At 53.1% G+C, this 27,393-nt stretch overlaps 1 protein-coding gene and 1 long non-coding RNA gene across 2 annotated transcripts; one reads left to right on the top strand and one right to left on the bottom strand.

Moving 5' to 3' along the window:
- On the bottom strand, positions 1–27,047 carry PYROXD2 (pyridine nucleotide-disulphide oxidoreductase domain 2). Its single transcript, XM_004457028.5, has 16 exons — positions 26,860–27,047; positions 22,604–22,623; positions 20,011–20,104; positions 19,858–19,931; positions 14,301–14,456; positions 12,193–12,346; positions 10,799–10,860; positions 10,600–10,697; positions 8,406–8,547; positions 7,889–8,023; positions 6,499–6,571; positions 6,099–6,255; positions 3,544–3,698; positions 2,708–2,814; positions 1,125–1,245; positions 1–305 (listed from the first exon to the last, which is right to left on the bottom strand). Exons 1-16 carry the CDS (start codon positions 26,984–26,986, stop codon positions 235–237), a joined length of 1,746 nt encoding a protein of 581 aa, XP_004457085.1. The 5' UTR covers positions 26,987–27,047; the 3' UTR covers positions 1–234.
- LOC131278707 (uncharacterized) lies at positions 22,228–25,373 on the top strand. The gene is made up of 2 exons (XR_009186116.2): positions 22,228–22,953; positions 24,286–25,373. It is a non-coding gene; the product is annotated as an uncharacterized lncRNA (long non-coding RNA).
- Positions 27,048–27,393: the final 346 nt, after the last annotated feature.

The following is a 27,393-nucleotide window of genomic DNA, read 5'->3' as shown; positions in this document are numbered from 1 at the left end:
TCTATAAAACATTGCTTTTAATAAAACAAAACTAGTTCACTCACAGTGGCATGGGGTACATGGCTATCTTATGCTGAATGTATCAGTACATTTTTTCTAAAACGGTGGCTTGAGCCCTGTGGACGTGGCTGTACTCTTTGGAGCGGAGCTTCCTGGGAAGCCGACCCGATGGGGGACTTGAAAGCTCAATGGTGACTCAGCACAACCTCTTCTTGGGTCAGAGTTAGCGCACGGTCACATGCTCCGGAGGTCCCTAAAGACCACGTGGGCTGCATTGCGTCCAGCGGCGCCCATGACACCTCCTCCTGGAAGGGAATCTCCCGTGATCCAAAGCTCTGCTGGCCAAGCCAGCAGGGAGGGGCAGGGGCAGGGCCTGCAAGGGGGCCCTCGACACACCAGAACACGACACACCAGCACGCGGCTGCGTCGAGAGGCTGCTGGGGCCTTGGGCCGCCGAGTGCCTGACCGGCAGGTAAGCACGGACGCTGGGCTCCCCTCCAGGCTTCCTGCATCAGATCTCCCAGGGAGGGGTCAGGTCCACCGTCCAAACAAGCCCTCCCCTCTCTGAGAACCAGCGTGAGGCTCTTAGCAGGAGAAGCTGAAACGTGAGACTACGGGTTTGAGGGGGAAGGGGCCTAAGCACAGATCCTCTCTGGGAGGCCAAGGCCCCATGGTTCAGAGAAAACGCTGGCCGTCGTGAGGTCAGTTAGGATTGGGATAGGTGCAGAGAATAATTGTTAAATTAAGAAACTCAGCTTTACTGGTCCTTACTGGTTTACAGGTGGATGGGGGGTTTAGGGACATGGGTCTCTCACAACCCACAATTGGAATTTGGAGTTGCCTCTGTTGGGATATATCCTCAAACCTCAGGAGGAGGAGGCGTGCGCGAACGCGAGGGCTGTGGGCAGCCTGGCGGAGACCACCCCCGTTTGTCTACCTGTGGCCTGAGAATTCTGAACTGGAGGCAATGGCTTGTTCAGGTGGGACTTCATGCTCGCATCCAGCCCTCCCTTCGTCCTTCTGTCCCTCCCTCCCCTGTGGCTTATCCTGGTCCTGTCTGCAAGCCTCTGACTTCCCACCAGCCCTCGCAGCCCACACAGGGTAGCGGGGTTCCAGGTACTCACCGGGATGAGCCCCACTTCCACAGAGATACAGGCCCTGGAGGGGAGAGCGGTAACTGGAGTGCAGGGGCATGGGGCGGGCAAAGTAGAGCTGGTCCAGGGACATGGCGCAGTGGAATATATTCTGTGGAGGTAGGGCCACAGTCGTTAACGTAGGAGTGTTATGGCCTTGACCTCCCTGGGCCTGCCAGAGAGGCTTTGCCTGCTGAATGTTTCCCCTCCCCTCTTCTCCCAGGAATGCCTCCCAGGTTGTTAAGATGCAGGAAGGAAAGGGGAAGAGAGAATAGGTGTGGGCCCAAGGCCAGAGATGGAGTTTTCCAGAGGCATTTTTTTGGGAAGAAAGAAGTGTGTGGGGGGGTGGGGGTGGGGGTGGGGTGGGATCAGAATGTGAGGAAACTGGATGGGAGAGAAAAGGGGAATTTGATAAGCTTTTGCTATGGACTCTGCCCTCCACCCAATTTTTTTGAAAAATAGAAGAATTTAACTTGTTTTAGCTGCTGGCACCTGTTTCTACTAGAACGTGCTTCTTTAGCCAAGATACCATCTGAGACTAGATGCCAGGGGCCCAAGCCCCAGTAGCATCACAGTAAATGGCAGCTAAGGGCCACTGGGACCCCGAGGTCAGGTCTGCGTCCCTGGCCTGTGTCAGACCAGCAGCAGGCTGAGAAGGGCGGTGGGGGGTGGCAGAAGGCTAGGGCAGCCTGGGTGGGTGTCCCGGGCAGGGAGAGCAATGTCTGCTGGACGCCACGATGGGGAAACCCTTGTGGCTGCCCCTCTCAGTGCACCCCAAACTGAGCTCATCCCCTTCCCCCAAGCCTGCGTCTCTCCCCATCTGCCTTGCCTTCCTCTGCCAGGCTTCTGGCCGGAGCCTCCACCACCGTGCCCCCTCCACCGCCGCGGTTACCAGGTCTTTCCACTCTCACTTCCCTGCGCCTCTCACCTCCAGTCATTCCATGCCATTCCCTCTACACTGCCTGGCTGTTACCCTATATCTGGACCAGTGCTGCCCAGTAGAAATATAACACGAACCACATGAGTAATTTTAGATTTTCTGGTAACCACATTGGAAGAGCAAAAAGAAATCGGTGAAATCAATTTTGATACTATATTTTATTTAACCCACTATATCCCAAATATCATCATTTCAACATGTAATTACCATGAAAATTGCTAATGAGACTCTTCCCTTTCTTTTTGTGTACCCAGTTTTAAAATCCACTGGCAGACCTCACTGGCAGACCTTTCAGTCAGGACGGGACACATTTTCCATGCTCGGTGGGTTGTGCGGTTCGTGGCTTCTGTATTGGATAGCACTGGCCTCCTGACTGTTCTCTCTGCCTCCAGGTTCACAAATGTTTGAAATATTGACAAAAAGTTTGGGGACGCGCTTCCCTGAGTTGAGGGGCTCCTGTGAGGGGGCTGGCGCCCGACGTCCAGCGGAAGGGCCGCAGCCTTGTGCTCCGCCCCTGCCTGTCCCCCGTTCCCAGGGAGGGTGGGCACAGAGAGACAGGGCGAAGCCGAGAGGACACAGCAGGCCGTGGGCGGGCCGGGAGAAGGCGAAGAGGAACCCCCAGGCTTGTACTTACCCCTCCGGGAAGCCCAAAGATTCTCTCCAAGTCGGGTGGCGTGAGGATGTCTCTGCCCACCACAGAGCGCCTGAAGCCGGGGGCATAGGCTTCGATGCAGTCGAACACTGGGGGTGCCAAGCCCCGGGGGAGTGAGGGGGCAGGAGAAGGCCGTGCAGCAGCCGTCACAACCGTCCACCGGCCTGCGGGGGTGCTTGCGCAACCACTGAATTGTGTGCTTAAAACGGGCTCGTTTTATCGCATATGAAGTATACCTCAATAAACTCTTTTTAAAAAACAGTCCACAGGCGAATAAATCATTTGTCACCAAGGCCTACGGGCCCTAGGGCCGCCCAGCCCTCTTTCCTTCCATACCCCCTCACCCCAACCCTGAACACAAACTTATTTATCTCCCTTGAATATGAAAAAGCTCTTTTCACCATATTGCTTTGCTCAAGCTGTTTTCTCTACTTGGAATGCCTTTTCCTGGCAGGCCAACAACTATTTACCCTTTTAAAAACAGGCTTAAATGTTCCTGCTTCTGGAAAGCCTTCCTTGTCTCTTTGGCTCACAGCTTCCTCCTTTGGGTCACACAGAACGTAATATTAAAATTATTCGTTTATTTATTAGTCTCAGCTACGAGACTGAACAACTGAGGGCAGGAACGATCTCTTTAACTTCCTCAGCCCACCTGCAGGAACGCAGCGGACGTCAAAATGCCTGCCAAGATCGTGGACTTGAGGTTCCCTCGGGGACTTCTCTCTGCTCCGGCCAGCACAGGAGCCTGTGGGCATTAACCCTGAACCCGGCAGCTAGTTGACTGCCGCTCTGAAGGCCAAGGCAAAGCCCCTCTTTACCTTTGTCTGCGTAGGCATTTCTCTCCTGCTCATCCCAGACCTTGCCTCCGGCCAGCGTGTAGGGAGTGTACTGAGTGAAGAGGGAGACCACGTGGCAGCCGGGGGGAGCCAGGGTGGGGTCCAGAGAGGAGGGGATGCAGAGCTCGATCAGAGGCCTGCCAGGGGGCAGAAAGAGGGTCGGGGCTGAGGGGCAGCACCGCGCCACGGGGAAGGGGCTGGAGCTGCTCTGATGACCTGGGACAAATGAAGGCCCATGAGGACAGCGTAGGGCTGCACTTGTAGGAAGGAGCTAGAACATGCAAATTCAGAGCCAGCAAGTAGAGCACAGGTGACCAGGAGGGGGAGGGCGGAGGAGCAGGAGGTCCGGGCATGGTGGGTGCAGGGTTTCCATCTGGGGAGACGGGAAAGTCCTATTGACGGATGGTGGTGAGGGTACACCGTGAAGGTGATGCAGGCCCGAGTGCGGGCAGGGGAGGGTTGAGAAGGAAAGTTCCTGCTGTATTTATGCCTCCTAAAGAGACAACAACCAAATGCAAGGCGTGATCCTAGACTGGATCTAATGATGAAAATACCCAAAAGGATATTATTGGAACATAAGAAAGAATTGGAGTATAGACTGAAAGCTTCATATCAATGTTAAAGTTTTTCAGCTTGGTAACTGCAAGTAAGCTGGTTACAAACAGGAACAGGCTTGTTCTTAGGAAACGTCCATGGCAGTGTTAAGTGTTCAAGGAGCAGGATATAAACAACCTACCCTTAAAGGTTCAGAAGATGATAGCTAGCTGGCTAGACGGGATAGGTAGAAAGAATGATGTGGCAAATGTGCCAAAAGGTTAAAAGTTGGTGGATCTCGGTATCTGGGAGGACAGGGTATGCGGGAGTTCTCTGCATGGGGCTGTGTATTATTTTTGCAACTGTCCTGTAAGTTTGAAATTATTTCAAAACAAAACGTTGAGTAATAACAATTAAAAAATGAAGCCCCTCAGGGGACGCAGGCCAGGCGGATCTCGCTGAGAGGCCCTGCGGGTGTTGGCTGGCACATCCGGTGACCACTAGCCCTGACCACTAGCCCTGACCAGGCCAGCCCAGAGGAGCTCCCCCGCCCAGCCTGCCCCAGGCCAGCCGCAGGGGCTCGGGCAACCCAGCATCTCTCCAAATGTGGGGCTCCTCATCCCCCCACCACAACCAGGTACTTAACAGCGGCTCCCAAACTCAGATGTCTCCAGGGTCCAGGTGGACACTGAGGATGTGTGGAGGGGTGCTCAGACGGCCCGATTTCAATCAAGCTTAAACCCTGCCTGGTCACCTTTTCCTGGGCAGGTCAAACAAAACAGAGCTGCTGGGCCCCCCGAACCCCAGTAGAATGGCTGAATCTTCCCCGCCCCTGCCCCCTCTGCCTGCACCATCTTCCTTTCTACCTGGAGCACATTTTTCTGCTGATCTGCAAACATGCCCATCCTTTAGGCCCATGTGAAAACCCCTTCTCACTGCATCCCTCATGACATCCCCCTGAACGTGGAGGACCACGTCATATCTGAAACCTAACCTGCGCAAACCCCAATGCCTGACACCCCGAAAACCTGCTCTCCCCATATACAATTGTCTCTATGTCCGTGAACGGACCTTCACCACCCAGTTGCCCCTCCTCTTCGCTCACACCCCACTTCCTGTCCAACAGCAAATCTTGTTGGCTTCGCCTTCGACATACACCCATTCTTCTGCCACTTCTCATCTCTTCCACTGTGCCCAACCTGGTCCGAGCTTCCTCCTTTCTTGGATTCTACAACAGTAACCAATTGCAATTATCTCCACCTGGCAGCATGGCTCTTTCTAAAATACAAGCCAGGCAGCATCACTGCACCACGCAAACCCTCCTGGAATGAAAATCAGGAGCAGCTGAAAAGGCCTGGCAGGATCTCGCAGCTGCAGTTCTCACCTTACCTCCCACCCCTCACTCATTCCCAGGTTCTCTCTCTCCAGCCACTGGTCTCACAGTGCCTCCAACACAGCAAGCACATTCCTGCCCCAGGGCCTTTGCACCTGACCTTGCCTCTGCCTGGAGGCTCTTCCCCAGATATCCTGTGCTCTCACTCCCTTCCTGTCTTTGCTCAAGTGCCATATTATCAGAGAGTCCTTTCCTGAGCTCCTTATATAGAATAGAGCACCTTCCCCTCCCCTGTGTTATTTTTCTCCATAGCACTTATCGCCACCTTGCACGTTGGCTGACTGTCTTGTCTCCCACCAGGAGGTCAGCGGCCTGAGAGCAGAGGCTTCTTGACTTTGCTCCCTGCTCTGTGCCCAGGTCCCCAAACTGTGTCAGGCACAGAAGGAGGCGCCCAACGAACATTGATGAATGAATAAATGAGCTTTGCCCTCTAACACTCTCAGGGCACACATCTTTACCTTAGGTTGCAAATAATTGTGTGTCTGTTTTATCGTAAGCGTTGTGTCTGTTTCACGCCTTGCTCCCCACTCTGTCTGGACAATTGCCCCTTGAATAAGAACATCCCAGGAGACCGGGGCAGGTGACATGGGGCAAAGCCCGAGCCACCCACCTGTGGGAAGGGAGGCCGTCCACGGCGTCCTCGAAGGCCCGATGGAGGAGGAGGGTGTCCTCACAGTTCAGGTGGATGGAGCACTGGTGATGGGGCTGTGGCCGGCCACTCGGAGTGTTCGGGGCAGCCAGGAAGCTGGGCAGCCTGTCCACAGCCACTGAGGGGTCAAGGAGGGGGGTCAGGGCCCAAAGGCCGGTGTCCTCAGCCCCCCCGGGCCCTCCCTCTACACCCATCACTCTGCTCACCCGCGTGGTGGACTGGGAAGGAAAAGTATGAAAAAGTGTTTCACCTTCAAACGGGGTGTCAGGCTGGAGGGCAGGGAGGGGAGGGGATGTCGGGCAGGGTTCCCTGACTCGCAGATTTCTCTCTCATCTAAGGTCAGTCCAGGTGTGCCTCTTACCGTTGATCTTGGTGACAGGGGACTGGGTGTCCAGCTGAGAAACGGTTTTGATGAATGCCTCAGGAAGCCACTCCTGGAAGGGGAAGTTTCTGTGACAGGCTGGGGATGGCTGAAGCCCCAAGCGGATGGCGGTCTTCCTTTGCTCCAGCTGGGTCCTTGTCCACCTACCGAGATCCTCTTCATCCCTCACTGTCATCCAAACCACCTCCTCCATGAAGCCTTCCTCGATCTCCCCTTTAGCTCTAATGCCTTCTTCCTCTGTGCTTGGCTAGCAGATCTGGCATAAAAATAGCCCACATCTCCTCCTGCTTTGGATTCTGGCCAGTGGTTTGCAGGTGTCTTTTCTCTTCTTGTCTAAAATCTCTTGGAAGTCTTGATTATCTCAGAATTGCCTTAGCAAGATGCTTTGCACTGATGCTTGTTAAATTTATTAGTGGAATCGCTCAGAAATTTGGTGCCTTGTCCCCAAGGATAGCCCCAAGAATGGATGGCACTCCATGCTCAAAAACATAGTATTATCTAATTTGAGGACAGGGAACGTGTGATCAATTGCAAAAAATATGCCAAATCCCCACTGCTCCTGCACCCGTGGCCCTTTGCTGCGTATCTCCGTCGTGCCCTTCCACTCTGACTCCGGCCGGGCCATCAGACTCACTTCTGCTAATGTTAGCAAACCTGATGCGGGCAGAGGCCTGGAAAGCACTTGCGTGATCGAGCTTGCTTGCTTTTGCTTCCTGCCAGATCCTGAGAACCTGCCTGAACCACCCTGCTGGAGGATGGAAGTCACGTGGGGTGGAGCTGAGTCACCCCTGTCACCCCAGCAGAAGCCACCCTGCGTCGGCCACAGCGCCCGACCCCCAGGCACAGGAGCCAGCCCGGCCTGATCAGCAGGGCCCACGCAGGGATGCGCAAGCACGTCCAGGTCAGCGAGCTCAGCCGAGATGGACTGAATTCTCCCGAGCTGTGAGTAAACCCATACTGATGGTTATAGGCCTGGATGTTATGTGGTTGGTTGTTGGGCGGCACTAATAGGGCAATAGATAATTGATACACATGGTGGAATTTGAGTTCCAAGCGGGGGGAGAAGTCAGGGTGGTAGGAAAGTTGCAGAAATAACAGTGGAGGGCAAGGTACACCCGGGTTCAGCTGCACGGTGGGTGTCATCCCACATCTCTGCACCTTCCTCCTCACCAGCGAGGCTCCTTCCCTGCTTGCTACCTGCCCACAAGGTAAGAGAGGAGCACCTGCCCCAGGTGAGCGGAGACCTGTCCTGGCTGACCGCCCCGAGGCTGCCCCGTCCTCTCCCGCCCTAATGGAGTCCTGGCTCCTCGGCTCCCCCCTTCCCAGCCCCCGTCTGGGCAGGCACCCCCCTCCCCGCCCCGGGCCTCACCTGCGGCGTCAGCTTCAGGAAGGTGCTCTGGGGTGACGCGTTGGACAGCACCACCTTGCTCCTCACCTCCGCGCCGTCCTGCAGCACGACTCCCTGCACGCGGCCCCCACTGCCCACCTGCACCTTCGCCACGGTCTGGAGCCCACGGGAAAGAGGCCCCAGCAGCGCCGCCGGGAAGGGAAGTCCTGTAGGACCTTGGAGGATTTCCAAGGCCGCTGCTTCTCTCAGGCTCTCACCGCTTCCTCACCCCAAGCCCACCCCTGCCGAGCTCTGCAGCTCTCGGGGCAGCCTTGCCCCACCCCCTCCAACAAGAAGGCTCAGCCTGAACAGGGGGTAGTGGCTGCAAACTGAAAGGGAAGGGGGTGGAAGAACTGGGACCTTGTGGACAGCTGCTCAGCCACACGGTCCCTTGACTAGCAGTAAAACGAGGGACCTCGTTTTGCTGGAAAACCCTAAAAATTTGTCCTGCCGGGGATCCTCGCCAACAACGAGGGTGGGGGGCAGCGGGGTCAGGCACCTTTTCAGTAAAGATACTTGCTCCATGTGCAGTGGCTGAGCTGGCGATGGCATCAGAGAGGGCACCCATGCCACCCTGGACGTAGCCCCAGGCCCCCGGTGTCCCCTCCAGGCCCCCCATCACATGATGCAGCAGCACATACCTGAGGAGAGACCATCAGAGTCAGGGGCTAGAGGCGAGACTTACTCTCCCCAGAGCTTGTGAATGTGCAAACGTAAAAATGCTCTTCTCTGTTTTCTACCTTCAGCCTTTCCCTCCTCCCATTCGGCCTCTTCCCAGGCCTTTAGATGAGCTCCAGGCTCTTGTGCGAGCCCTCGCCTTCTCACTCCTCTCCCCATGCTTTATTACCAACAATGTGCTGGAGTGGCCCGAATCCGCAACCCCAGCTCTCCCCTGAGCTCCAGCCCGTATGCCCAGTCGCCCACAGATATCTCCATTTGGATGCTTTTTGGGCAGGCATCTTAAACTCACCACCTTCCCCCACCCCTCAACCTGCTTCTCCTTCCATCTTCTCCATCTCAGCAAGAGGCATCTTGGGTTTCCAACAGCAACCCAGCGCTGACAGAGGCTCCTACTAGTCCCTCACCACCTACGTCCAATTGAGTGCCGTCAACCCCGCCGCCTGAAGAGCTTGCCAGTACATGCCCCTGCTGCCTCTCGCCTGGCTAGGCTGCTCTCGCCTCCTCGATAATCTGCTGCAGTCACAGCCTCCTGGTCGGAACTCCTCCTCCCACTCTTGCTTCCCCGCAGGCCTCTCTCCACACAGAAGTCAGAGTCCTTTCTCCAGCTACGATCTTGTCACTTCTCTCCTCTGAAATCTTTCACTGGCGTTTCATTGCTCTTAGGGTCACAGCCAGTCTCTGAGCCTCCTCTCTGCTTGCTGGTCTCCTCTGTCCTCATGCACCCCCTTGCAAAACCCCACCTCTTTCAGTTCCTGGAATGAACCGCACAGTGTCACCCCCGAGCATTTGCACATGCTGTCTGCCTGGCGCCCCCTGCTCTTCATCGTGGGTTTAGCTAATTTGTCTATGTCCCTTGGGCCTCCTCCTCTCTAGGCCTTCTCCGACCTCGAGACCAGACCGAGTTCCCTGCTCTGCCTCCTTGCTCCCCATCATAACACGTGTGACACCTTATCATCACAGCTTGCGCTACGCCAAGCTCTTCCATTAGGATCTCAGCTCTGGTCACCACATATCCCAGCACCTAGCACAGGCAAGTACGCCATCAGTATTTGTTGAAAGAATTAGTGAAGAAACAAATGGCTTCAAGGCACATTTCACAAACTGGGCATTAGCTAAACCTCCCAGAGACCAAAGAGAGAAGGACGGGAGGCCCCTGTGGGAAGAATCAAATCTCGGGTTGATCACGGGGGTCAGCCAAGGCGTGGCAGCTGCTGCCGGGCCCCCACGTCCACGGCCCTAGGGAATTTGGGGCAGGTTTAATGCGTTTTGAAAAACCACTTCCAAGGGGCGCTCTCATCCCTTGAGGGAAAAGCAGCATTGACAACTTCTAGCTGCTTCTTCTGGTGCGTTGGAAATGGCCCAACACTTGGCAGCATCCTCCATCCCGAGGCACAGACACACGTGCGCATGCGCACTTTATTCCTGCTCCGACCAGGAGCCACAGCACAACGACAGACTTCACTGTGTCTGACTGCCACCTCTCGGACTGGACGGTCAGCACACACCCTGCCCTCAAAGGGAAAGGCAGCTTCCTGCCTACACAGACGTGCCTGTGTGTGTCCCTGGAATCTAGGGAAAGGAATGGTGGCAGAAGGCAGGACTCGGGGCTTGGCGGGAGGTGATAAGCTAGGGAGAGGGGGGAGAGGAGAGGAGGAGAAAGACAGCAGGAAGATTTGAATGTTGAGATAGCGCAGTGGGCAGCGAGGAGAGGCTTTTCTTAGTGACGCAGCAGAGAGCAGTGGCTGGGAAAGAAGATACCGGGAAGCCAGACAACCTGGGTTGGAAATCAGCTCTGCCACTTACTAGCCATGTGACTTTGAGCAAGATACTTTCCTTCTCTGAACTGTAGTTCCTCGGATGGCTCTTTGCGGGTTAAACTAATTGCACAGGAAGTGCTTGGCTTAGTGCCTGGCTGATGGTGTGGGCTTAGCAAACAGCACAGGCCGCTGCTGCTCTCACTCTTGCTCCATGTCAAGTTCTCCCCTGCGCCCCCACTCGGCCACCTCGCTCACCCGCTCCCTGGAGTGTGGGGACTTGTCATGGCTCCAATCACGGCATCTGTGGCAAGAGTGGCTTTTAGAGGCTCGGACTCAAACCACTGATCCAGCACCTGCGACAGCAAAATGGGAGGGAGAAGGGCTGAGGGGCCTGGCGGAAAAGAGGCGAGGTCCCCTTACTCTGCAATTTGGCCTGAGGCTGGGAGCTGCTTACCTTGGTGATTGGAGCTGTGAGGACCTGGTAATACTGGGGAAGCTGGGCTCCCAGGATGAGGCCTAAGAGAGAAGACGGGCAAAGCATAAACTGGGACAGGTAATAAGGAAACACTCTAATCTGGTGCCCCAGGCATAAAGGCATGGGAGGATTTCGGATGGGAGGCAGTATGGCAGTTGAAAGCAGGATTCCAGAGTCACACAGAAGCAATGTGAATTCTGGCCTCACCTCTCACCAGCTGCATGGCCTCGGGCACATGTTTAACATCGCCAAACCTGCTTCATCTGTGAAATGGGAGTACTATTGCCTATTTTATAGGGCTCTTGGGAGGATTAAATGAGATCTGCAAAGCATTTGCAAACTAATATGCACTTAATACATTCTATCTCAGCATTTTTTAATCCTGCCCCCCCCCACCCGTGGTTTTTTGTGTGCTCTCTGCTCTCTGTGTCCATTTACTGTGCGTTCTTTTGTGTCTGTATTTTATTTCCCCTCCCCCCTTGCAGCTTGCTTGCTGTCTGCTCTCTGTGTCCATTCACTGCGTGCTCTTCTGTGTTTTTGCTTTTCTCCTTTTGTGTGTGTGTGTGTGTGTGTGTGTGTGTCACCTGCTGAGTCAGCTCTCTGTGGTGCCTGCAGGCCAGGTGGTACTCCACGGTGCTTGCACTCCGGGAGGCTCTGCAGCGTGCAGGTGATCCTGCCTTCACAAGGAGGCCCTGGGGTGCAAACCCAGGGCCTCCCATATGGTAGATGGGAGCCCAGCTGATTGAGCCATGGCCGCTCCCCTCAGCATTGTTTTTGATAATTTTGAACTTGAAGATTTTTCTTACTTTGAGCTCTGAGAGGCCCACACCCAGGCAGGTAGCTGATGTGGCTCACCTGTTCCTCTGAAACCAAGACAGACTATCTGAGTCAGGGCAGTAAGACCTCGAGGCAGGGATCATGATCCTGAACGAGTGTAGCCCCAAAGCCCAGCTGAGTGAGTGCCTGGCACACAGTGTTGCTCAAAGATAGACGTGTGACTAGGTGTGTGGGAGAGAACGTCCCATGGACAGCCTGAGACCAGTGGGGGACAGAAGCTGATGGAGAAACGTCTCCCCCTCTGGCTCCTCCAAGGCCCGCGCAGGGTCCAGCACCTCGTCACCCAGCTGGAAGGTCAGCTCTATGCTCCCTGGTGTGACTCTCTCCAGTTTCACACCTCCTTTCCCCCAACCCTTCCGTATCCACCACTTGCACCTTTGTCTTGGGCTCTACCCCAGGACCCCACAGGTTAGGCCGTTCCCAGGAAAGTACACGAGGCAGCGCTCACCCATCAACAGCAGTGGGCAGGCAGCTTTGGAGGTCAAGCCACTGAGAAAATGGGCTCAGCTCCACAAGGTCCCTCATCACGGACCTACCTGCCTGCAGCAGGGGCTTGAGGGTGGAGAGTGCCTTGAGACGTTGCAGCAGGGAACCATGCCGGAAGGCCGCCACGTCCACCGGGGCTGCGTCCAGCAGGGGGTCGATGGCTGCCGCCAAGCGATTCATGAACGCCTCGTATCTCGGAAAGGCCTGCAACAGAGCCCCACGTCAAGACCCCGTCACCCAAAGCCCCATGAGGACAGTGTCCCCATGTTCTGCCTTCCATGCCACCACATCCCAGAGCTGAGTCTTGAAGGCCTCAGCCTTCATCCCCAGTGTGGCTCAGCTCCGCTCTGTCGACTCGAGGACTGCGTGCCAGCGTCAGCACCAGGACAAGACGTCAGAGAGATCATGGGTGAATGGAAGCGCCACTCAGGGCGGTGACAGGGAGCAGGGTCAATACTGGCCGACACAGGAAACTGGCAAGTATCCTAGTGTGGCCTCTGCGGTAAGTCCTAGAGCCATTTAAAGTTTCTTCTCTGTCCTGTTTTTCCCTGTTGCTGGTAAAAGCAAGGTCTCTTCCTGTGTTCTCCAGCATGCTGACCGCTCCTTCCTTACCCTAATCTTCATGTAAGTCTCACGTCCCCTCCTGTCATTAGGAGCAGCAGACTGTGTCCCATCACCCACCAGCCCCTGTTTTTGAGACCTGTCTTTCCTGAGCCTGGTTACCGACATCCACCCTTCCTTGCCTTGATGCACAGCAGCAGGGATGGGTGCCTGTCCCACCGAGGTCCCTGTCTTGATTCCTAGCCCAGAGCCTTCGATTTGGGGGTCATTTTTTTTCATATACCTATGGAATTTTGATAAGTGTGACCCGAAGAAAAATTTTACATTGAAGCATATTTGAGAAGTCTTGGTAAAGATGACAAACAGCTTTTTCTAAAGCAGAACTTCTCAGAGCCTTTAACATGACAACATGTAAAGACAAAACCAGAAATCGGACTCCCCACTTCCCACAGGAGGATGCGGCCTTTGCTTCCTGCTCATGTGGTCACTGGAGCACAAGGCCTCAGCCAGCGTCCTGCAGGCCCTGGGACCCGGCCTAGCACTGGACCCTCTCAAGTGCATCCGAGACAGGCTGGGTTTGGAGGACTGGGTAGGCAGTGGTCCCCAACCTGCTGCACAAAAGACTCTCTTGAGAAGTACTTAAAAAATCAAAGCCCCTCAGGGGATTCTGATCATCAGCCAGATTTAGAAATCATGTTGAAGAGCTTTGCTGTGTGTCTGTGGCTCTCTAGATTATACCCAATATCAGGTTAAAGCACCAAAAAAGCCACAACTCCCCCCCCCCAAAAAAAAAAAAACCCACACAAGGATTGTACAACCACATACATGGATTGTATAGCCCAGATTCTTACAAAAATGTTCTCACCAGGCCATGATTGAATGCTACACCTTTGGCTGCTATTCAGGTTTGGTACCCGAAATGGCCATTCAAGGACTTTCTATACCAGCAAACTCATCATGCCAGGTCCATTATATTATTTGGTGACTCATCTAGACAAAGCCACCCAACACATCCCTTAAAATGTAATCTTAAGAAAATAATGTGCATTCTCCATCAGATACATGTACTTCCTCTCACCAGACCTATACACATCATGGCCCCTTTTTGCCTTGGCTGCCAGGGGACTGACGTCAAAGTAAATGAATATTTACTGCAACTCTCTTGTCCTAATTTCCTCATCCAACTCATCCTATTCTCCTTGATTGTCTCTGATCTCTCTTTCTCCCTCCTTTTTGGCTTACGTGTACTTTAATATTAATTACCACTTGGGATTCTTTCTGAAAGCAAGAGGGATATGAAGTGGACACAGTATAAGCACATATCCATGGGTTCCTTTCTGGAATTTAGCATGTGGAGAGCAATCTAACAATGGCCTCATATCAACCACTTACAAGTTTGATGGCCTCCAGTGTCCACTGGTCTTAATCATTCCCTTCTCTTTGCAGTGGCTGGTATTAAAGGCCAGGGCAGGCTGGAGCCTTCCTGGCCTTTCGACAAAGCGTTCCAGGGCAGCTCCAGCCAGGCCCTTTCCATTCAAGAGCTACCTCCAGGCTCCTGATATGGGGAAGGAGATCAGCCATTGGTCACGCTCCCTACCTGGGCATCCTTCCGTGAGAACTGGGCAATCTGCTTCTGGTTTTCTGCCATGTCTGTGCCCAGCAGAAGGGACCTGGGCACCGTGCCCCCTGGGCCCTCTTCCAGGATGGGGGTGAAGGAGTAGGGGTTTCGAAGATGCAGTCTCAGCCCGTGTTTCTGCAGAACACAAACAGTACAGGCAACAATTTAAGGGATCCCTGGTCCTGCCCTTGACCCTGTGTGTGGCCAGCTAGGAACCTGTGTATATGGCCAAGGTATATGGCCTTGGGTCCTTTTTAAAAAATATATAAACTAATAAAAAGCCCTATGGTAGATCAGACACTACAATACACCACTTACTATGTGCCAGACACTGTACAAAGAGTTTACAATTATTATCTGATTGTAATCCTCACAACTCTCTAAGTATTACTGTTCTTATTATACAAATGCAAAACTGGAGGCTCAGAGACGTTAAGTACCTTGTCCAAGGTCATGTTAGAAGGCGGATCTGGGTTTCAAAACCACATCCCCGTGACTCCAGAGCCCTGGCTCTTAAGCTCTGGTGTAAAACTGCCCCACTTCAGAAATAATTAAAATTTAGAAAGACACAATACAGCAATGGTTATGTGAAAATCCATACTCATAAGGTAGATAAATTATTCACATTGCAAAAAGAATTATTTACTTTGCAGACACATTTACTCCAGGGTCACTTTAAGTGGAAGTTCCCTTGGTGCATTTAAAAAATGATTTGATTTACAAATATTTTATTAACACACAGAACTTTCCAAGAGCACACCAACTTTTTCAGAGGAGGCACCGATAAAACAAAGGGGCCAGCTACCTCTGCAAATAAGACTTACTGCTCACGCCATCTAGCGTACTTTCCTCAGGTGCTCAGGTAACCTGCTTCCTCGCTTCCTGAGGTTCCTACTCAAATGCTGCCTTACCAGGGGGCCTCTCCTGGACACCTCAACACACCTGGCCCCCTCACCCCACTTTATTTTTCTCCAAAGCATTTGTCACTACCTGGCTTATTACATGCTTAGTTTTTATTTGTTTGTTTTTTTCTTTCTCCACAAAGTAGAACATAAGCTTTCTGAGGTCAGGGACTTTGTGCAATTTTCTCACTGCTGTATCTCTAGCATCTAGATACAGTGCAATAAATCAATATTTCGTTGACTGAATACATGAGTGCTATGTTGCAGGGAAGTTACAGTCCCAGGGGACAGAAATGAGACCTGGGAGTAGAAGTTTTAGGAAAGTGATAGGAAATGAAGAAAGGCCTTTCCAACAATGACAGCTGGAGCTCCCCCAAACCCAAAACATGCCAGGCGGGCAGGACCACCACGTTCTTGGAGGTGATTCCAGTCTCTGATAGGGATACGGGCTGGAGACCCCCAGGGTCCCTTCAAACCTTAAGATGGGAAATTTTTTTACTCAAAGTTGGAGGAACTTCCAGCTGGGTTCCTCTTAATACAGTGAACTTCCTAACTCCTAGTAGGCATCCTTGCTCCTCTTGCCCTGGCCACTGGCATCCCATCCATCACCATACCTTGCCAGCCCTGTCTCTAGAAGTCATCCCTTTCAATCCATCTCCACCGCACCTCAAGCCACCATCATCTCTCTCGTGAACCCCACCAACAGCCGCCTTTCTCATCTCTCAGCAACCACTCCTGCTTCCACCACAGTCCATGGCCCCCCAGCAGGTAGACTGGCTTAGATCATTCCACCTCCTGACTCAACATCTCTACTAGCTTCCCATGCACCCAGGATGAAATGCAGGGCCTTCGTCACAGCCTGAAAGGCCCCATCTGACCTGGCCCCTGCCTGCCTGTCCCACCCATCTGCTCTGCTCTGCCCGTCCCTGGTCTGCAGCAGCCACACTGACCTCCATTCCATCCATACCCACCTTAAGGTCTTTGCACCTCCACTGCCCTCTGACCGTAACCTCTCCCTTCAGATCTTCACATGGCCGGTGACTTCCTGGCATTCAAATGTCAGCCCAAATGTCACCTCCGCCTGGAGGTTTTTCTGGTCACCAGGCTGGAACTCCCTAGTGCCTCTCCAGCATTTGCCTTATTTCCTTTCCTTCCTAGCACTTACCTCTATCTGGAATTATCTTAGCAAGAGCAGAGGCCTTGCCTGCCTCAGTCACTGGATCCCCAAGGGCCTCTCCTGGCACAGAGCAGTGCTCAGAAGCATTTTCTGAGTGAATGTCTCAATAAACCCTTAAAACAAGAAACCCAAGAGTAGTCTCAAGCACAATTAATTGAACTCGAATAATTTTTTTATTTGATTCCAGGACTTTCTATTATAAATTAGGTCTTTGACATTCTTGATGGTTTTAATTATGTGGAGTTCAAATGAGAAGGAGAATGTTAAATAACTATTGGACTATCTCCATTGGATTTTCTCAGATCATGCCGTTTTCCTTTTTTTTTAAAAAAAAAAAGTCCTTCGAATCTTTTCTGTGGTCTACCCATGAGCTTTCTCAGCATATATAGCTATTCTGGGCTGCAAATTGTTGGGAAGGGACGAACGAGTGAACAGAGATATGAGAGATTCAGAGGGTGTGGTTCTCAAAGTTGTGCTCTGGGGACCACCTGCTTCAGAACCGTGTGCTCATACTGTGACGTGATGGCCCACCTGGCCTCCAGAACCAGAACCTCTGATCAAGAACTCTTGGGAAATGCTCATTTCTCCAGTTTCCCATGTCATTCTTTTTTTTCTTTCTTTTTTTTTTTTTTTAAATTTTAAAGGAGTTTTAGATTACGGAAATGTTACATAGAAAATATACATACCCCACCTGCCAACACACACACACTTTTCCCCATTAACAGCATCTTTCATTAGTGCGGTACATTTGTTAGAATTGATGGACACATAGTGAAGCATTGCTACTAGGCATGGCATTCTCCTAGACCTGAAAGGTTGAGAGCCGTGCCTCAGAGAAATTTCCAGGGGCCAACCGTGATCAAAATGAATACGGCTGAGACCCAGGAGATGAGTGAGGAAGGGAAGGCAGCACAAGGGGTTGCCGTTGGGAACCAGGCAGGGCAGGCCTGGAGGGAGGGCAGGAAGGTGGCCACTGACCAACGCGGGACAAAAGGCCCCTCAGGGCAAGAGCTCTCTTCTCCCAGCCAGGTTCCACAATTTAATGGGAGGCGCTGTAAAAGCAAACTTGTTATCCAGCTGGGCAGATCTGCCAGGGCTCACGCTGACAGCTGGGGACAGAGAGATCCAGGAGGGGAAGCAGGCCCCAGCAAGGGCCTCCAGGGCAGGGAGGTTGTGGGGGAGGATGCCCGGGCAGTGGGCAGCTAAGGGTGCAGACGTGTGCAGACGTCTTCCGGCTCTAGGATGGGAGGAGAGGCCGTGGAACCCAAGTCAAACCTCCCACTTCCATTGAGGGCCAGTCAACCGGGTATGACCTTCTAAGAGGCAGGGTCAGAGGAGCTGTAGCTAGACAAGAGTCCTGGGGGGCGCTCCCTGGTCTTTCTGGAGCCTTGGTTTTCTCAACTGCAAAATGGGAGTAACAATAATAGCTGACAATTGCTGAGCACTAACTGCCCCAGGAATCTCGCTAATGATTATCAAGCATCATTTCCTTAAGCTTCACAATGACCTTAGTGGGTAGGTACTATTACCATCCCCATTTTATAGACGAGGAAGATGAGGCACTATGAGGCTCAAAGTCACGTAACTGGTGAAGAGTAGACTCAGACTCTAGAGTCTGTAATCTCAGCCACTGAGCTCTATCCAGGCCAGAGATGCCGTGAGAGCTCATGGCTGACCCCTGTCCGTTGCCAGCTGCAATGTGCTAGAGACGGGTGAGAGTGCAGATTATCGCTCTCCAGATGCCTGAGTTCAAGAACATCCAGCTCAAGAACAAGGGGTAGGAATCTACTAGCCCTAGACCCCAGTTCTCCGTCATTTTCCAGCTATGTGAACTTAACCTTTCTAAGCCTCAGTGCCCTCATCGTAAAGTGGTGGCGTTAGCAGTTCTTGTCCCAAAGGGATGGGGTGAGGATCAAGTAGGAGAGAGCATTAAAACTCTTAGCTCAAGACCTGACACTGGTAAAATAAATGCACTTTATTATTGCTTTGGAAACAATATTCCTGGAAAGAGCTCAGTTGCCCTCCTGTAGAAGCAGCCCGGGTTGTCAGTGTCCTGTTAAATTAAGATCTCCCTTCTCTAGATGGGGTTAGTTGGGTGCATCATGCTTGAGGGCTCTTTTCCTTTTCTTAAGCTTCAAACTCCTATTAATGCAAACCAAGGTCATAGGTCAAATCATATGCTCAAATCACTTGGGAGTTTCTAGTTAAGGAATGCTATGATAAATACCATTTTCAAATTAAATTTTTAAATAAAGAGAACAATTGTAAAAATCTCTGTATTCTTAGTTTTCACAAGTTGGGTTTCTTAAAGGAAGGTTTACTCACACCCTCGCTCACATTTACCACTAAGCATAATTGGTACATTTGCAAATTGCCTTCCACCACCGTCTGAAGATAAGCAGTCTCTCAGGTCCTGGCTGGATTTTGACTGCACTTAGCCTGGTGGCAGTGCAGTGGCTCTCGCGCGCGCTCTCTCCCTTCATCGCTTCTCCCTCCCTCTCCCACCCATCTCTCTCTGTCTGTCTCTATCTCTGTCTCTTTCTCTCTCAGTGATCCTAAGTATTTCGTGAGTGGGATTCTACAGTTACCTAGTTCCAAGACCTCCTACTACACGAGGCAATTGAAAAGCCAAAGAGCTGTGAATAGTGGCTGAAAATCTTACCAAGTTTAAACGTTGAATCTAGAGCAAAGTGGGGCTAAAGGGCACAGCAGCCGCGTATACAGATGGCACAGAGGGCCTTTTCTCTGGAGGTGGGCACAGTGGCACCAAGCAGGTAGCCGTTAAGTCGGCTTCAAGATGCGGTGATGGAGCTTATGAAGGGGGCAGTGAGGGGTGAAAGGAACCCGAGTGTGGGGCAGAGTTGGGCAAGGTGTGGACAAAGGTAGGCTGCTTCAAGAGAAGTAAACAAGGGGCCGCCCGAGAGCTCCCAGGTTCCAGGGAAAACAGCCCAATAGCCAGGAGAGGCAACAGTCCCCAGGGTCTGACTTCCTGCTCAAACCACCCTCATGGTCAAAGGCTCAAAGTTCACAGAAGCAGAAACAGGCTGTGGTCCTAAGGCAGCTGGGCAAGCCCAGAGGCCCCTGGCTTCCGGCAGGTGTCCTGCGAGGCCAGTTAGGACAGCTGGGGGCAGTGGAGACTGGCAGGACCGGGTCCCTGTTCCATCTAAGGGGAGAGGTTTCCTAGCATCGGACGAGTACTAGGAACGTGGCCTGGTGTCTACAGGTCCCATTATTCAAAAGACGCTCAAATTCATGTGAAATTTCTCAATTTTTAGAACACTGGGTATTGTGTGACAAATTCCATCTGGGGGAACACACCAGGTGGAAGAGACAAACCCTCAGGACGGAAGAGAGAAAGACTTCAGGATAGGGACCTACTTTTTACGTAGAATGGGGAGCAAGATGGGCCTTTGCCCCCCGCCCCGGGACCCCCACCTTCTGGCTGTGGGGGCTCTACCTTTAGCTCCAGGTCTGTGTATATCTGCGGCCTCAGCAGGCTGAGGAGGTAGGATGCGCGGGAGAACTTAAACCCTGAAACCAAATCAGAGCAGACGGTCACTGGGGATCACCGGGGGTCCCGCCCGCCACCCCACAGCCCTGCGGGGCTCACCTGGGATGATCTCCTCCGTGACCGCTGCTCCCCCAACCACGTGGCGCCTCTCAAAGACCACCGTGTTCACCCCCAGCCTCTGCAGGTATGCCGCCTGGGGGCACACAGGGCCCCCACTTCAGCCCTCCGGAACGTCTGGGTTCCCGCAGGGCTGGCCTGGAGTCCTGGGGCTCTCAGGGCAGGGGCGCCGCCCTTGGTCCAAGCCTGCTCCCGCCTCCGGGAAGCCCTTCCATTTGCTCTCCACCCCCCCAATTCCCACCGTTGCCAGGTCTAAGATCTGGTAAATGCTGCCTCGACCTGACGCAGCTGCCCCTCTACTCCCCGCTGAAGGCAAAAAGCCTGCCCTCCTGGAGCTCACGCGTCCTGCCAAGCCCGCCTAGGAGGTCTGTCTCTCCAGCAGGGAACGGGCCTCAGCCCCCGTTACAAGCGCCAGCAAGAGGCGGCGGCACAGGGAGGTCGGACTGGCGAATGCCAAGCCAGACCGCCGGGTTCAATCCCTCACTCTTTCTGCTGCCATGGCCTCAGTACGCCAGTTTCCTCCTGAACGAAGATGGGGCTGATGATAGTAGTAGCTGCTTTACCTCCTTCATAGGGCTGCTGTGAGGATGAACTGAGCTGGTACCCAGAAGGGGCTTAAAATGGTCCCTGGCACATAGGAAGTGCTCAATAAATCCAGCTATGATTTGGGGGAACACAGGATGCAGGGGTTTTTATGAATTTTTCTTAGCCCTTACTGGAAAATCAAGAAATATTTGTTGAATTGAGCTAGCCGTGACTCTACGGGCCTGGAATGCTGGTCCCTCCATCCTCACCGTCACCAGCGTGTTCACAGGCAGGGCGTGGGCACAAGTCAGCTTTCTTTAAAAGTTCACTTGGCAGCTACTATGTGCCCAATGCTGTGTGGGCATCACCTCCTTTGATTCACCCGCTCATCCCAGAGGTAGACACTGTGATTCTCCCCAGATTGCAGCTGAGGAAACCGAGGCTCCACGAGGTTAATAGCTTCCCTCAGGCTCAAGAGCTGCAGAGAAGAGGTGCTGGGACTCGAACCCAGATGGGCTGACTCCAGGATCTACTCCTGACATCGTAGGACGTGGAGAGGCAGGTCTGGCGCTCAGAGCTGGGCCAGTTATGCCCCTGCTAGACATGCACAGTGCCGCAGACCCCAGCCCCAGACAAGGGGACTCGGAGACCATGGTAAAGTGAGACAGAGTAACCCACATCAAAATTTTGTCTAAGGACCAACAAAAACAGGGTCATTGTGATGCCCACGAAGTGCCAAGCACACCCCGTGCCCCGGCCAAAATGAGTGACTCTGCTTCTCTGCCAATTACAGCTGCCCTCAGACTAGTCTCCCCCCACTACAGGCACGATTCAGGGAGATGCCCAGCCAGGGACGTGCCCATGCTTCAGGCCGCATCTTCTGCGAGCCTCCACTTCCTTAGACCTGCCCCCAAAACACCCAACCAAAGCCCACAGTAGGTTCTTTCTAGCACCCTCCTACTCTGGCACCCCTGGCTCACCATGGTGTGTGCTCTCCTTCACCAACACGAGAAGAAACCCACCTTGTTTAACTGTAGGTGTGTCACTGCTGGTGTTTGGTTGCAGGGTGTTGATGCTAGCCTGCCTTAGGTTGGAAACTCCAATAAAGGTGAGAGCCACCATTTGTGCAAGGCTTTACGGGCCAGGTCCTTGAAGCAAATTATCTACAACCTTCACAGAGCTATGGGAGGGTGGGTGTCATCACTCTCATGCTACTGAGGCTTAGAGAAGCTAAGTGAATTCTCTAACCTTTACAGGTTGAACATGGCAGAGCTAGGGATGAACCTGTGTTTACATTAATATAAATAAATGCTTTACATTCCTGCTTGGTTGAGTCACATAACTTTCCCTGCAAAATCCTCAGGTAGAATTGAAAAGCCAGCGAAAGCATTAAGGTTTAATATAAATCCCTTAGCAAGCTCACACCGTTTCCTAGGTCCTTCTGTATTGATATGCTAGAGCCGCCACTGCTTCGGGAAGATGCTTCAAGTTTGTTTGGTGGTCTTGGAGACCCTCTAGCACATGCCACGGCCTCCTAGGACTACACCGACTCAGGTTTGAGATGCGCAGAGCTAGGTAACTGTGACCAGGCTCAGCCTGGGACCTCGAAGCCTGCTGTGTTAGGGGCAGGGTCCCCGCCTCCTCTGCTCAACTGGGGTTCCTTGCCGTTTCCAGGGCACACTTTGGTCCACGTAGCTGCTCTGGACTCCAGAGCTCTCTCTGCACCAGGATTGCCCACATCTCGGGGCAGAGGGCCCCACCCAGCCCGTCAGCTGAACCTCGAGCTTCAACACGTCTCCTGGGCTTGCCAGCTATGAGGCCAAGGGGGAGAATCCGTGCCCATGAAGGAAAGGAGAGGAAAGGCAGCCCTGAAATCCTCCTGCCCTGGCTGTGGATGTGCTTTCCCCCCGCCCTGGGCCAGCGCAGGGGCAGGGCGTGGACCTCCTGCCTTCTTCTCCCCGCAGCTGCGGTTGTCCCACCGCCTCCTCACACTCCCTCGCTGCTGAGAGCCACACGGCGGGAGAGGAGGGCAGGGGGAAGAGGTACTCACAGCTACCAGCCCGTTGTGTCCTGTGGGGAGACAGGAAGAGGGGAGGAAGACCACTGGTGAGCGGGCAGACAGTCACGGTCCTCGAGGCGCCCAGCCGCCCTCCCTGCCTCCAAGCCCGTGAACACCCTGGAGCGGCAGCAGAAAGCTGACCTCCCCCCACACCCACCGAGCCACGGTCAGATGCTGAAATAGCATGCAGTGCTACACCGTGGAGTACCTGGCTTGAAAAAGCCCCCTCCCCCTGGCCTGGTCACTGCCTCCACGAGGGGTGAGGAGAAATCCACGGTCAGCCGATCCAACTTATCCACAATGCCCCGCATCGTCAGCGTCCATTACTCGGAAGTGAGCAGGTGAGTGTGTCTTAGGGACGGGCCCGTCACAGCCTTCTCGGCAGGGAAAAGGAGGTGAGAGGTGGGGGGCGCCGCGCGTGTGTGGTAATTGGCGTCCGGAGGATCACAGGTCGTGTGGGTGTCTGCTGTCAGTCGCGGCTTTTTTGCCCAAGTGTAGCTAACCATGGCACAGCAGTGCACAAGGAAGCTTTATTCACCTGGATTTTCCTTTTGCCAATCCCCCCGTTTACAAACACGGAGGGTGGAAAGTTCAAGATGCAGTTGTTAAACACGTCCAGCTCACTGTGAGCTCGAGTTACTAGGAGTGCTTCTGGTTGCTCGTGGGCTGGACGGATGTACCTGTCTCATCTATGAGGGTTTTCTCTAACCCTTGGAGGGCTGCCCCTGGGTGGGAGGATCTGGTATTCGAGGCTGGACCCACTCTCCAGCTTCAGTCAGCTTCCGAATCGCCTAAGGACCTTGCGTGAGTGTCATTCCCAGGCCCCTTCCCTGGAGGTTCCGATGCAGTAGCTGGAGGCGGGGGCCTGGACTAATGCTGATTTCTCACAAGCTCCCGGGTAATTCTAATGCAGGTGGGCTCAGAGGCAACCCAAGGAGACAGGCCTTTTCTTACTCTCAGGAGAAAGTGCAGCCGCTGAGGGGAGTCGCAGGCGGGCCCCTCCTTTTCAGGACACAGGAGGCAGGCTGTGTGTGTGACCCTTGGCATGTCCCTTCCCCTTGGTGATAAACGGTCACTCTGAGTCTTTAAAGACGTCAGCAGATAACCATGCTCTCTGGGCACCAAGCTCAACTCAGCGTTGTCTCAGATAAAATGCTCAGCTGCTCATTTGACAAACATCCACACAGTGGAGAGCGGCAGTGGCCCACCTGATGGATAGCTTCATGGCTGAGCCGATTTTGTTTCAAATTTTCCTCCTAGCGACTCCCACACGTCTAGAGGTCACTGAGCCAAACTTAGCCATTAAGGGTCTCTAACCCTGACTTTAATCATGACCCACAGGAAGAAATGCATTTCACATTGTGACCTGGCATGTGCCCCACCTATAAATGTATTTCACAGAAAGAAACAAAAGTTTCACAGACTAATATTGATTCTTAACATGTGATAAGGACACTGATATTTTCTCTTTGATTGCATCTCATTTTCTAAAATTGCTGGTTGATATGCTATCTTGCTGGTACCTTTCGAAATCATCATATTAAGAACGTTTTTTTTTAAAGTCCCGTTGAATGGATTGCAAACTCCAGTTTGTAAAGCACTGCTCTCAAATGCCTGCAACAGATGCAAGGCAGACAGTCCTGGGCTCAAAACCGCTTTCTGCCTTTTACTAGAGCACGGCCCTCGGCGAGTCGTCGTAACCCCCACCAGCCTCAAGCTTCCTCACCTGTAAGATGGAGACCACGCTGTGGACCCGGCAGGGGCAGGGAGGAGGGCTGAGGGGACTTGTAAAGCACCTGACCCTCAGCCAGCCTGCAATAAGCAGTAACTATTTGTTTTTTAATTACTGCTGATTATATATCCTGGAAAACTAATGACGTCTTCTAGACAACTGGGTCCAGTTTAATCATCAGCCATCGGCCCACAAGTGTACAAACAGACCTCACACGACAAAGGTCAAGGCTCCGACAGTCGCCCATCACCCCACCCTGGCTGAGCGCTCCTGAGGCTTCTCCTGATCTCCCCTCTCCTCTCCCAGGGGTCTTATGATGCAGGCTCAGCTAACCCCCAGGGCTGACTCCAGGGTCTTTGGGCAGTGGGCACGCGGGCTCCGGAGGGGAGGTGCCCTGGAATGAGTTCTCCAAAGGGTGGGCTGCAGACCTGCTGACCCCCGAGCTGCAGAACACTCCTCGCCAAGGATGGGCTCAGGAGTCGGCACTGGAGCAAGCTCCTCGGAGCATTCTTGGGCACATGTAGTCCAATACCAAAGCAGGGCCCTCTTCAAGGTGGTTCCAGGTACAGGTGTGACTCCAGGGGCTCAGAGGAAGCCTGTCTCAGAAGATGCAGACCTGTTCCTCTCTCAGGCCCCAAGTGCCCTTAAAACAGGCTTCGCGTTAGACTCAGCAACTAAAGAGGCGAAGTCTTCTCAAGGAAAAGCTCATGGACTGAGACTCACTCACACGGTGGGGCATCAACAAAGCAGCTGTGCTTGCTGAGAGCGAACTCTCCCCAGCTGGGAGAGAGCAAGGTGGGCTCCACTGGGGCCAGAGAAGGGCAGGGGCTTCTCTGGGGCTGAGAGGCCGGGGGTGCTCCCACTTTCCAAGGCTCCAGTCAGTAGGGTGCTGGAACCCACTCCCAGCAGCTCATGGAAATTCCTGGGAAGTCTGCGAGCTGGTTGTTCAACACAGTCATTATAAAGATTGAATGATATTAACTCACCATTAAATAGTTTAAAACAAAGGTAATAAATACTAAAAACTCATTGCTTTCATAATTATTTTACTACGTTTACTCTCTTCTGTGCTCTTGAGGTTATTTACATCTGTTTCTCTCCCCAGTCCACATTCAGGAGCCTCATGTTGGTAACCTGAGGCCACGATGGGAAAATCTACACCACAGAAACCAGCAAACACTACAAAGCAGGGCTTGATTTATTGCTTTGTTGATTGCCACACTTCAGAAAGTGAAGGAGAAAATGCAAATACTGCAGATTAGGCTTAAGGGTGTGCTGTGCCTATAGCTGTTATGTGGTGAATAGTACAGAAAAATATTTGAGGAAATAACCTTCCAGTATTCAAAAATATCACCCAATTGTGCAAAGTTGCTCATGTCATTGAAGGAGTGAAGTCTGGACATAAATTTTTGTTGTTTCTTCATATTCTTCAAAGTAAATATCAAACAACAGTTCTTTCAGACTACCCTCGTTCATCAGTTCCAACCACAGGCTGTCTACTCAGTTTGCAAAATCAGAGAGCATTCAATGAGAATCAATTGGCTACTAGGAATCTAAACAAAGAATACTGTATATTTTAATTGTAAATTGTGTGCTCTACATCTTTAGGCCCAGTATTCATGATTTACACATGTATGTGTATATATATATTTATGCACACATTCTTTCCTTGGGGAGATGGCTGCTGCACTTAGTACATTATACAAATGAAGAAATGTCAAAATAGGGATACAACATTAAAGCTGAATTCTTTTTCCATCCTGTTCCTGTCCCTCTACATGAACCCCCAAGTTCAAGTTTGGGCCCTTTATGAGTGTGAATGGATGGCCCCAAAGGAAGGTAACCTCATCTCCAGCTGCAGCCTCACTTCATCAGTCAGAATGTGGTGCCCGGCAGGCTGGGGTCAGCAAAGTGCAGCAGGGTCACCGCAGCAGACCCCCAGACGCCCCAGAGGTGAGAGGAAGTGGGGACTGCCGCCCTCCGCAGACATGCACTAGGGTCTCTGGACTCATTTCAGTTTTCTCCTAATCCCCTTTATGAATGGTGGGGAATGATTTGTTTCCTTTGGGGATGGTAACCTCAGTGGTGAGGTGTGGCGTCCAGACCTCAGGGCACTGGGGTGGCTGGACTTCACTTCTCTGTTGGCCTGACGCTTTTTCTTTCCAGCCCTTATATACCATGTGCTCTTCGTGAACGTGGCAGGAAATGGCTAACTTCACAGGGGATACGTAGCAACCTCCTAGCTCACCTAGCCCTCGTCATTCTAGATGCAACGACCCAAGCCCAGACAGGGACAGAATTTGCCTATAGCAAGGTGGTGGCAGAGCCAGCACCAGAACCCAGGTGACCAACTCCAAGACCGGGGCTCTCTACCACAACCCCCGCGCTGTCACCCAAACCCCGGGGCAGTTTTGTCCCAAAGGCAGAGAGCGCAGCAGCTTTGTGGAGGGGCCCCCACCAGGCCTCTAAGCAGGGCTGCTGACCCAGCCCTCAGCCCTGGCTCAGCCCCTTTTACCTGCTCCAATCACCACCGCATCGTACTCAGGCTTCAGGCGTCCTCCGGCTGCAGAGTGAGCTTGTCTCCAAGCTCGGCAGGGAGAGGCAGGCAGGGCCCTGCAGAGACCTCGGCTTCTAGCAGCCATTTCGGCCCCAGGCTGAGCAGCACAAGGCCAGGAATTTGCTGGCAACCAGCTTTTTGTGTCACCCCAGGGGGGGGGGGGAGGAGCAGGAGAAAGCAGGAAGAGAGGTGGTGCCCAGCCGCCTGCACTTGGCCGTGGGCCTTGGCCGAGACCTCGGGACCTGCGTGCACAGGGCAGAGGCCCTCAGGGAGGCAGCTCTTTAACTGGGCAGGTCAGGGCCACCTCCAGGACTCAGGAAAATGATCACCGCATTGACCACGTGACGGAGCTGAGGCCCCAAGAGGAGAGGGCAGAGAGTAATGCCAAGCCGCGGAGACAGAACAGGGTCCAGGATGTTCCACTCCAAAGACCTTTCTCGACCCCTGTCCTGTCCCGCTATGCACCGAGGAACCAAAACCCCGGGAAGTGCA

The sequence above is a fragment of the Dasypus novemcinctus genome, chromosome 6 (genome assembly GCF_030445035.2).
Source record: "Dasypus novemcinctus isolate mDasNov1 chromosome 6, mDasNov1.1.hap2, whole genome shotgun sequence".
NCBI classification, from domain to species: domain Eukaryota; kingdom Metazoa; phylum Chordata; class Mammalia; order Cingulata; family Dasypodidae; genus Dasypus; species Dasypus novemcinctus.
Note: the sequence above shows the minus strand (reverse complement) of the source record. Positions and strands in the feature narration are given on the sequence as shown.